At 40.1% G+C, this 12,300-nt stretch overlaps 1 protein-coding gene across 1 annotated transcript in view; it reads left to right on the top strand.

The window, feature by feature from the left end:
• Nucleotides 1-12,300, top strand: part of LOC132884591 (cadherin-22) — a 186,844-nt gene that overhangs the window by 79,598 nt on the left and 94,946 nt on the right. The window contains exon 5 of the mRNA XM_060918441.1: nucleotides 9,843-9,964. Within this exon, the coding sequence (XP_060774424.1) occupies nucleotides 9,843-9,964 (122 nt within the window). The remainder of the gene's footprint in view (nucleotides 1-9,842; nucleotides 9,965-12,300) is intronic.

Below are 12,300 nucleotides of genomic sequence, written 5' to 3'. Positions count from 1 at the left end.
AAACTTCTGGCCACAGGTGGCTTCCAAACATCCCAGTGGGCTAGTAATCGTCAGTCTGTGGTAGCTCCCTTGCTTCCAAATGCTCAGTTGCAAAGCCTAGAACTATGGCTCTCACAGAATCATGCTGATCCAGTAGAATCCACCTTGGGTCTGAAGTAGAACTGCTCCTCTGATGTCTTGAGCTATCAGCACAAGCCCCTACTACAGTTCCCATTGACGATGAGAAAGATTTATCACATGCTTGCCCAACAATATGACCCCTTAGTGTTCCTTATCATGTATGCTACCCAAGTTAAAATCCTTGTCCAACAACTATGGTTCAAACAAAGGGATTGGGATGACCCATTCTTGCCTGCAGATCTTTACGCTGATGGAAAGAGGTGCCCAATCTTCAATTTCCATTTCCCAATGTTATTGAGGTATTTCACCCACGTGACCAAGTCATGTGATGCTGCCATTTTGGACGGCATGGCTCGAATCCATTTGAATGCGAGGAAGGTGACAAACGAAAAACATAAAAGAAAAAGGAGCGAGATGCAGAAAACACCTTCACTATCCAGCGACGTAGGGCATTTACAGGGCGAGCAGAAGGAGAGGTATTTGCAAAAATTGAGGTTAGCAGGCTTAGAGAACGACGTTTACCTGCTTCCACCAGGATTGTTCACTGACGTACGGAAGTACACGAAGCCCTCGTCTTTACCTGACTTCGGCCCACATGATCTGTATACCTATGTCGTTAAAAACCCATCGCCATACACAGGTATTGATCTGAAAGCGTATAAGAGTTTGGATGCCTAAAAATATTTTGTGTCAGGCTGGGTAACATGCCTACATCAGCGGGTCGTCCCTGGAGCTGGTGGTCACCATCTTATTACAGCTAAGGTTTGTTCACATTTTCATTTACTTTCGGTCCTCAGGATAAACAAAATGTTATTAAATGTCATTGAAATAACTTCTTAGTCTGAGACATGGCCTGTTATAAATTTGCTGTTACCAGACAATGACCAAGAACTATATTATTAGGGTCAGTGTATTTGTAGCAGTGTATTAGCAACTAGCTGTTAGCACTAGCTAATGTCAACAACATCATAGCTGGTATGTTACTGTAGCAATGTTTACGTTCAGTCATTTGGATGACTGTTAAAACCTTTCAGTCTCAAGTTTTTCCTTTACTGGATTTACTAGTTTACTGAGCTAGCGTGCTCGGGCAAGCTGGGAGCTAGCGCGCTAGCCGGCCGCCGGCTTGCCCGAGCGCGCTAGCCGGCCGCCGGCTTGCCCGAGCGCGCTAGCTCAGTAAACTAGTAAATCCAGTAAAGGAAAAACTTGAGACTGAAAGGTTTTAACAGTCATCCAAATGACTGAACGTAAACATTGCTACAGTAACATACCAGCTACTGTTGTTGACATTAGCTAGCTTGACGTTCAAAATGGCGGACACCGGGGCGTCACGTGACCCTGTGACGTCAGGTGAAATACCTCAATACTCTAGCAGGTAGACCCAATGTCATCACTCTAGACCTACATGTCTTTTGCAATGCTTCTGAGTGAGCTAAGAGAGCTATTGCTTATCTGCTCAGTAAGTATAAGGAAGAATGTCACACTAGCTTTGTAATGTCCAGGTTTTGAGTGGTCCCTTCCAGGCAGTTGTCAGTCAAATGACTAGAACCATGTGGTTCTCAAAGTGGTGCCCAATTAGCCCAACACCTAGAGACAGAGCTTAACATCACTTTTCACCACACTACTTTGTGGACAGATTCCACCATAATCCTTAAATGGCTGAAGTCTAAATCGTGCCACATCAAGGCGTTTGTAGGTATAAGAGTAGCAGAAATTCAAGAGCTCACAGACCATCAGTCCTGGCAGTATGTGGATTCCTCCAACCCTTGTGGGCCTATCCCAGCCTAATAAATGGAAGAATGGAACTGCTAACAATATGACAGTTGGTCCACTTGGCCAAAACATTTAGTTCAGTCAGGCCCCACTGAACTTGGACATCTCACTTGGACATCATGCTTGGAGCATGGAGCGCCATTAGGACTAATTACTATGCACCTGCTCCGGATTAGCACACAATCACAGTGTGCACTTATAAGGTAAACACACAGACTTGGTAAAGCATATGTATTGTACCTAGTATCTCACATTACCAAGCCTTGTGTCTGTGTATTGCCTTTCTGGTTTTGACTTTGTTTTGTGTATTTAAACTCTACCTTTTGTCTTGCCTCTGCCATTCTGTTTGTGCTTCGCTTGACCATTGTCCGTCTCATGACTCTGCCTTTATCTTACATTTTTGAATTCTTTGTAAATAAACACTTCCTGCAATTACATCTATCATTCGCCTGCTTACATGCCACACTAAGGCCAAGTTTACATTAGACTGTATCTGTCTCATTTTCTTCACGGATGCACTGTCCGTTTACATTAAAACGCCAGGAAACGGGAATCCGCCAGGGTCCACGTATTCAATCCAGATCGTGTCTGGTCCGGTGCTGTGTAAACATTGAGAATACGCGGATATGTGGATACGCAGTGCTGAGCTCTAGCTGGCGTCGTCATTGGACAACGTCACTGTGACATCCACCTTCCTAATTCGCTGGCGTTGGTCATGTGATGCGACTGCTGAAAAACGGCGTGGACTTCCGCCTTGTATCACCTTTCATTAAAGAGTATAAAAGTATGAAAATACTGCAAATACTGATGCAAATACTGCCCATTGTGTAGTTATGATTGTCTTTAGGCTTGCCATCCTTCCACTTGCAAGTGGTAAGTGACGCGCATACCCGATATGCACTGGGATCACACACACAGCGGCTCAGTCCCGAATCACTGCTCGTGCGCTTCACTCGCGCGCTCTGTGAGCTGCGCAGGGCCGGAGTGCGCACCCTCCAGAGGGCACTCGCTGTTCAGGGCGGAGTGATTTGGAGCGCAGGATGCCTGCAGAGCTGAGCGTATCCGTGTATTGGCGTTGCTGTGTGCACGCTAATCATGTATTGGCGTTGCTGTGTGCACGCTAATCGTTTTAAAAACGTTAATCTGATGATCCGCTGATACGGTCTAATGTAAACCCCACCTAAGCCATGCACTCTTCTTCCCACCATAGACAAACACCAAGTAATCAAGTCTGCAGTCAAGTTAACAATGTGTTAACACTATAAAACAAAGGCTTAACTAGTCAAGTTTAGGTGTCAATCACTAGCAATTATTGAGAATGTTGATCAAAGGATCGATAAAAGGACAAAATGACTGCTGATACTGCTAAACTTAACACCTAATTAAAGCATACTGGTGGTATGTTTATACCCCCACCGAGCCCCACGGCACAACATAAATTACATCATCGGTGATTTGCAATACATGAATGAACTGAATAGTGAAGATTTAGAAAACATAGTGAGTCAGTGGGTGGACACTGACAATGATACACCGGTAACCGCAATCATTTCCATAACAGACAAAGAAATCATTGTCTCCATTTGTGATTCTTTAACTCCATTAATGAACTGTGAAAGTGACTTGGAAGGAGAAATTTGTGATGAGGATAATGTGCTAAAATGGTTGCATTTCAGTCTTACGAACTTTTCGGTATAACAAACTATTTGGATGTCCCCCAAGTAGTTCATTATAGTGGGGTTGGAATGTACTTATGACAAGTGATCTACTTCTTTTAGCTGCTTGATGGCCAAATTACAGACAGTTGTGCTTAAAGCTACTATATAAGGCCCACATTCAGAGCTGCAGACCATCTCTGCACCATCCATTCCTTACAATAAACCATGGTTTGGAGGAATAATGAAGTTTTAAATCTTGCATTCAATGCTGACATCTCTTTAATTTGAGAACTTCAGGAGGTCTGCCTTTCTCTCAGAACCCAGCAAATATTTAATAGTGAGATTGACTAATAGCTTTGGTCAGCAGCAATAGCATTACAACCACTGATGGTGAAGCAGGAGTTCAGTTTTCAGAAAAAGCTTTCACTTTTTGGTCTATCCTTACCTGTGGTCACAATTTGTGGGTAATAAGGTCACAAGTACAGGCAGCAGAAATGAGGTTCCTCTGCTGGGCTGAGACTCTATGATAGGGTGAGAAGAAGATTCCAGAAGGGCCTCAAAATAGTGCTGCTGCTCCTTCAAGTTGAGAGGAGCCTGTTAAAGGGGTTTGGGTACCTTATAAGGCCGTACCCTAATCTGTGCTTGTTGGAACAATATTAGGCATGTCCCACTGGACTGACCCCATGGTAGACCCAGGAGCTCCTGAAGGAACTACACCTAACAGCTGACTTGAAAACATGCATGGAATAGGAATATATTGCTTGGGATATTCCAGACACACATTCTCAGCCTGTTGTCACCTCAGCTCCCAGCAGGAGAAGCAGAATGGGGAAAAAAAAAAAAAATTAATGAATCTATTTAACAACAACAATACTCATACTTTCATGTTTGTCTTAGTTTTAGTTTTGCACTGATTTTAATTCCTGAGTTTTCTGTGCCGATTATAGTTTTCTGTGCCGATTATCTATTAGGAAAGAGGTTGACCATGTCTTAGCTTAAGAATTCTTTAAAAACACCCCCTTTCAGATGTGAGAGTCCACACTAAATTATGTGTAACTGTGGCCCCTGAGTCCAACAGTACAGGGTGAGAGTGAGTAATTGAGACATTTATTAATACATTTTATATCATACTGAATATTCACAATGGTGTTTTCATAAAGAATGTTTTAAGTGCTTGTGTTCCAGATAGTTTTTTCTATGATAAAACCCTTCAAGCATCAAATAATTTCCTGCACTCTTAAATGACCTTTATGCTAGAAACATATTATTACTCTGGCATCCTTGAAACACTTCTGCACTTCCAGCACACAAACCATTTCTTGTATTGCAATGTTTCTTTGCTGCTTATGTGCTAAGTTCAGCAGCAATCAGAAGAAGTGCTTTTCCAATATATTTCATGGCTGACAGGATATTTGGCATTCTCACATCTGGTGAGCCTGCAGCAGATGTGCAGCATCACTCTAAGCTGCGGAAATCCCTTTCCTTAATATCTTAGCCTCATGTGACTAAGTTTATCCCGGAGCTGCATGCATAAATGGAGTGGAATTAAGCTTACTGAACCAGAATCAGTTTTAATGTACATAATAGGTAATGATGAATAATTTGTTAGGCCTTCAATAGATCTGGAGATATATACAGTACCATTCAAAAGTTTGGTCACACCTACTCATTCATAGTGTATTTTGACTATTTTTTAATGAAGACATCAAACTATGAGATAACATCTGGAACATAGATGAAATTATATGGGAAACAAAAAAAAAGTGTGAAAAATATGTTTCATATTTTAGATTCTTTACTGTCGCCACCATTTACCTTGATGACACTTTGCACACTATTGACATTATCTTAACCAGCTTCATGAAGTCGTCACCTGGAATGCTTTACAATAAACAGGTGTCTCCTGTCAAAAGTTAATTAGTGCAGTTTCTTGCTTTCTTAATGCATTTGAGACCATCAAACTGTAAACAGTAAAAATAAATAAATAATAAAAATACAGTAAATAGCCCTATTTGACAACTGGAGTAATCCATATTATATCAGGAACCGCTCAACTAAGTAATGAGAAACGACAGCCATCATTACTTTAAGACATGAAGCATATTTTAATAAATAAAAATAAAGAAAAAACATTGAATTAGGTGTCCAAACTTTTGACAGGTATTGTATAAAAACATATCTATATATAGATAAATACTGTAGAAGTGTTGACAACTTGGACAAGTTGGAACAACTTGGACAAGTTGGAACAACTTGGACAAGTTGGAACAACTTGGACAAGTTGGAACAACTTGGACAAGTTGGAACAACTTGGACAAGTTGGAACAACTTGGACAAGTTGGAACAACTTGGACAAGTTGGAACAACTTGGACAAGTTGGAACAACTTGGACAAGTTGGAACAACTTGGACAAGTTGGAACAACTTGGAACATGACACCTTTGGTGGCAAACCACCCAATTTTAAATGAGTGAAAGTATTAGCACTTTGGTATTTAAAAATGTTTCTCATACTATACTAAACCCTGAACAAGGTTTTTAGACTGACCTAGTCAACCAGTTTGAGGATGTCTTTATTCATTGATATAGACTTCAAAGCACTTCTGTCAGTTGCTCTGCACAAGGGTTTCTGCCAACTGCCATAAAGTAAATTAATGTAAATAATACTTAACATTAAGCATGTAATGATTCACTCAAATCACGATTCAGTTCAAGATATTAGGTTCATGATTAGATTTTCCCATGATATATACAGTGGCGCTTGAAAGTTTGTGAACCCTTTAGAATTTTCTAAATGTCTGCATAAATATGACCTAAAACATCATCAGATTTTCACACAAGTCCTAAAAGTAGATAAAGAGAACCCAGTTAAACAAATGAGGCAAAAATATTATACTTGGTCATTTATTTATTGAGGAAAATGATCCAAGATTACATATCTGTGAGTGGCAAAAGTATGTGAACCTTTGCTTTCAGTATCTGATGTAATCCCCTTGTGCAGCAATAACTGCAACTAAACATTTCCGGTAACTGTTGATCGGTTCTGCACACCAGCTTGGAGGAATTTTAGCCCATTCCTCCGTACAGAACAGCTTCGACTCTGGGATGTTGGTGGGTTTCCTCACATGAACTGCTCACTTCAGGTCTTTCCACAACATTTCGATTGGATTAAGGTCAGGACTTTGACTTGGCCATTCCAAAACATTAACTTTATTCTTCTTTAACCATTCTTTGGTAGAATGACTTGTGTGCTTAGGGTCGTGGTCTTGCTGCATGACCCATCTTCTCTTGAGATTCAGTTCATGGACAGATGTCCTGACATTTTCCTTTAGAATTCGCTGATAGAATTCAGAATTCATTGTTCCATCAATGATGGCAAGCCGTCCTGGCCCAGATGCAGCAAAACAGGCCCAAACCATGATACTACCACCACCATGTTTCACAGATGGGATAAGGTTCTTATACTGGAATGAGTGTTTTCCTTTCTCCAAACATAATGCTTCTTGTTTAAACCAAACAGTTCTATTTTGGTTTCATCTGTCCACAAAACATTTTTCCAATAGCCTTCTGGCTTGTCCACATGATCTTTAGCAAACTGAAGATGAGCAACAATGTTCTTTTTGGAGAGCAGTGGCTTTTTCCTTGCAACCCTGCCATGCACACCACTGTTGTTCAGTGTTCTCCTGATGGTGGACTCATGAACATTAACATTAGCCAATGTGAGAGAGGCCTTCAGTTGCTTAGAAGTTACCCTGGGGTACTTTGTGACCTTGCCGACTATTACACGCCTTGCTCTTGGAGTGACCTTTGTTGGAGGGTAACAGTGGTCTTGAATTTCCTCCATTTGTACACAATTTATCTGACTGGATTGGTGGAGTCCAAACTCTTTAGAGATGGTTTTGTAACCTTTTCCAGCCTGATGAGCATCAACAACACTTTTTCTGAGGTCCTCAGAAATCTCCTTTGTTCATGCCATGATACACTTCCACAAACATGTGTTGTGAAGATCAGACTTTGATAGATCCCTGTTCTTTAAATAAAACAAGGTGCCCACTCACACCTGATTGTCATCCCATTGACTGAAAACACCTGACTTTAATTTCACCTTCAAATCAACTGCTAATCCTAGAGGTTCACATACTTTTGCCACTCACATATATGTACTGTAATATTGGATCATTTTTCTCAATAAATAAATGACCAATTATAATATTTTTGTCTCATTTGTTTAACTGGGTTCTCTTTATCTACTTTCAGGACTTGTGTGAAAATCTGATGATGTTTTAGGTCATATTTATGCAGAAATAGAGAAAATTCTAAAGGGTTCACAAACTTTCAAACACCACTGTATATTTTTAAAAAATCAAACGAAGAAAAATTTTATTACAAAAAAGTAACATGTCCTATTCTGGACCAACTTATTTGTTTTTTGTTTGTTTGTTTAAAAAATCATTTACATTACGGGCATTTAGCAGATGCTCTTATCCAGAGAGATGTACACCATACCCAGAGCAGCCTGGGGGGCAGTTGGGGGGGGCAGTTGGGGGCTAGGTGCCTTGCTCAAGGGCACTTCAGCCATTCCTGCTGGTCCAGGGAATCGAACCAGCCACCTTTTGGTCCCAAAGCTACTTCTCTAACCTTTAGGCCATGCCCCCCCTTTCATTTTCTTAATAACCACATTTACCCACATTTGTAAAGGTTGGCGTAAAACATAATATCCTATTAACTAAAGTATTCCTTTTATTAGTTTTTTTTTTAAAAAACATGCCTTTTCTTGATAAACATTGATGAACATTTGTACAGTACAACCTCTATTTGCTCCTCTTTACTTTAGCTTTCAGTAGTTTAGCTTTTAATTTAGCTTTTCAGCTTTTCTGTAAAAAGCTCTGATTTTATGTTAAATCTATTTGTACAGTCAAATTCACAACAGCTCTTTCCCGTGTGTGTGTGTTCGTACCATTAGATCTGTCTTACGTCTGCCTATGGTGAAGTCACATGCATTCCTGCTATTGTATGTTACTACCCCCTCTGCTGTTTAAAAAATGCAATTACCATGAGGAAAAAAAAACGAGATTATGGTATACAGCGTAATAATAATCGTGATTTTTTTTTATTTCAACACATTAATGTACCTTTACTGCTGTGTTTCAGTATGTTAAGAATGTAAAAAAAAATACACAACTGATTTTAATAATAAGTCTAAAAATAATAATGACTGCACATTTCCGACTCATGTTAGCCTGAAAGGAATCTAACAGTGACAGTCTTCCCAGTGATTTTACAATGTCGTAATATCTTAAAATTATATTCTGAAGGTTTTTGGATACTGTGATTAAAACTGTTCTAATTATGAAAATTTCCTGCCACAAACTTTAGCCAAGCTTGATGTGAAAAATAGGTTTGTTCTGTCATGATTTGCCTTCAAAATGTGGGGAGGAGCTAGCGCTCAGTGGATATGTAGAAAAACTTAACTGTATCTAATTTTAAAATCAAATTAAAGCCTGGTTTTCATTTGCACTAATCTTCAGTAAAGAAAGTGTTTCTTATTTGTTTATTAGACTTTATATGGGGCGGCACAGTGGTGTAGTGGTTAGCGCTGTCGCCTCACAGCAAGAAGGTCCAGGTTCGAGCCCCGTGGCTGGCAAGGGCCTTTCTGTGCGGAGTTTGCATGTTCTCCCCGTGTCCGCATGGGTTTCCTCCGGGTGCTCTGGTTTCCCCCACAGTCCAAAGACATGCAGGTTAGGTTAACTGGTGACTCTAAATTGACCGTAGGTGTGAATGTGAGTGTGAATGGTTGTCTGTGTCTATGTGTCAGCCCTGTGATGACCTGGCGACTTGTCCAGGGTGTACCCCGCCTTTCGCCCATAGTCAGCTGGGATAGGCTCCAGCTTGCCTGCGACCCTGTAGAACAGGATAAAGCAGCTAGAGATAATGAGATGAGATGAGACTTTATATGACAGGCAAGTTCTGGGTTTAAAGCTGCAATAGTGTTGCCATCAACAAAGTATACATCATCAGAATGATGTGAAACAAATTTACCGCTAAGTTAACCATGAGAGAATAATAGTTAAACCAGGTTTGTGATTACTTTACTGGCTTATAAGTAACAACAGTAAATCACCTATATATCACATGTTTATGATATTGTCTATATGGCATATTCCATTTTAGTTATACTGTATAAGAAAGCTGTGGTAAGGAGAAAATAAATGCAACATTAATATTAGTTATTCATTCTTACCTACTTATGCCCTTTATCATCTATCTTCCCATTCTCTTGTTCTTTCTTTCTCCAGATAACCAGTCCATGGCTTCTCAGACTTCAGTTAGCATCCGTATTCTGGATGTGAATGACAACCCACCTGAGTTGGCCACGCCATATGAAGCCTCAATCTGTGAAGATGCAAAACCTGGCCAGGTGGGATGAAGCTTTTGCAGTTATTATTATCCATCCATCATCTGTAGCTGCTTATCCTGTGCAGGGTCATGGGCAAGCTGGAGCCTATCCCAGCTGACTATGGACGAGAGGCAGGGTACACCCTAGACAAGTCTCCAGGTCATCGCAGGGCTGACACATAGAGACAAACAACCATTCACACTCACACCTACAGTCAATTTAGAGCCACCAATTAGCCTAACCTGCATGTCTTTGGACTGTGGGGGAAACTGGAGCACCCAGAGGAAACCCACACAGACATGGGGAGAACATGCAAACTCCACACAGAAAGGCCCTTGTTGGCCGCTGGGCTCGAACCCAGGACCTTCTTGCTGTGAGGCGACAGTATATATATAAAACTTTTTCATTCTGTAACACTAGAATGCCATAGCCATTGTGAAATTCCATGTGTGATTATATAATTCTGTACTTCACAAAGAGATACAGTTCTCCTTTCAAAATTTATCAAAGCCAGTACCAACAAGTACATCAATGAATTCCAATCAGTCATACTGAGATGCAATCTTTGAAACATTTTAAACCTGACAGTGATGGGCAAAACACAAATTATTTACGTTTGACTTTATTTGTTTTTGAACCTGTATGGAAACTTTTGACCCTGTGTTGATTTCAGAAAACCCAAAGAAAATTGTGCACCGAATTCTAGGTTTTTTTTAAAAGACGTACTGTATACTGTACAATCATTCTGCCACAGAAAAAGAACAGTTCAGAGAAATAATTGAAAGCCCAAATATTGCCATGACATTCATATCCAAGATGACATTCATGTCACTGTATGTAAACTTCTGACCACAACTGTAACTGCTTCAGAGCCTTAGATTGGATAACTACTGCAGTGATTAATATGTTTCAGCTGGCAACAATTCTTTTAACTGTAACTGATGCAGTGAGTAACTTGTCATTTCTTTAACAACCATGTTGGAAGACAAATCTCATGGTCATGGAATAGATGTCACTGTGTTTCAGAAGGGTCAAATTATTAGTCTGCATCAAGCAAAGAAAGCAACGAAGGAGATTGCTGAAATTAGTGGAATTGAGTTAAGAACTTTCTAAAGTGTTATTAAACCCTGGAAGGATAGTGGTGAACCATCAACTTTGTGGAAGACATGTGATTGGAAAAAATCTTGACTGACCATGATCAGAGATCACTTAAATGCTTGGCATTGTTGAATCATAAAAAATCAACAGTAGAACTCACAGCTATGTTTAATGGTGAAAGTAAGAGCATTTCCACACACACAGTGTGACGAGAACTCACAGGATTGGGATAAAACAGATGTGTGGCCATAAGAAAGCCACTTGACTCTGGAGCAATGGGAAAGGTCATGTGATCTGATGAGTCCAGATTTACCCTATTCCAGAGTGATGGGTGTGTCAGGTTAAGAAGGGAAACTCATGAAGTGATGCACTCATCATGTATAGTGCCCACTGTACAAGCCTCCGGAGACAATGTTATGATCTAGGGTTGCTTCAATTGGTCAGATTGAGGCTCAGCAACATTATATGGTAGTAAAATGAAGTCAGCTGTCTACCTGAATGTACTGAATGACCAGGTTATCGCATCAATGGCATTTTTTCTTCCCTAAAGGCAAGAGCATAAAATGAGGGTTCACATTGTGAATGAGTTGTTCAGGGAGCATGAGGAATCATTTTCACACATGAATTGGCCATCACAGAATCCTGACCTTAAGTCCATTGAAATTATTTGGGATGTGCTGGACAAGACTTTACAGAGTGGCTCAACTCTCCCATGGTCAAGACAAGATCTTGGCAAAAAAAAAAAAAATGCAACTCTGGATGGAAATAAATGCTGTGGCATTGCATAAGGTTGTTGAAACAATTACTTGATTTCTGTATTAAATTTCCCCCTAAACCAAGTCTCCCAAAAAGCTTAAGTTAAGCCATCTTATGTGTCCATCAGGGCTAATGCTTGAGTTTATAAATTTCTGCTTCTGTGGTTTGGGGTAAATCTGAAAGGAGAACATTTTAAAAAATAAATTCTGTGATCTTCATAGTTGACCCTTCTGGCCTTCTATATTTGAACAAACCCACTGGAGGCAATCAGTTTCTGTCAGATGGAGTATGAAGCCAATTCCTTTTCCGCTTTTGTCAGGATTGTTCCGTTATTTATTTGCTCCTTGGTTTCTTTGGACCTTTTTCAAATGGGAAAAAAGAAAATCTTTCTGACACTTTGTACCAAAGGCAATTTATATTATTAGCTGTTTTTTCCAGAAAGGACTGCAAACCTAGGCAGTAAATTCTTGGATATTTCTGAAAAGTTATGTTTCATTCTTTCT

Source organism: Neoarius graeffei, chromosome 4 (assembly GCF_027579695.1).
Source record: "Neoarius graeffei isolate fNeoGra1 chromosome 4, fNeoGra1.pri, whole genome shotgun sequence".
Taxonomy (NCBI): Eukaryota; Metazoa; Chordata; class Actinopteri; order Siluriformes; family Ariidae; genus Neoarius; species Neoarius graeffei.
The sequence above is the reverse complement of the archived record's forward strand: the minus strand, read 5'-3'. Positions and strand labels throughout refer to the sequence as shown.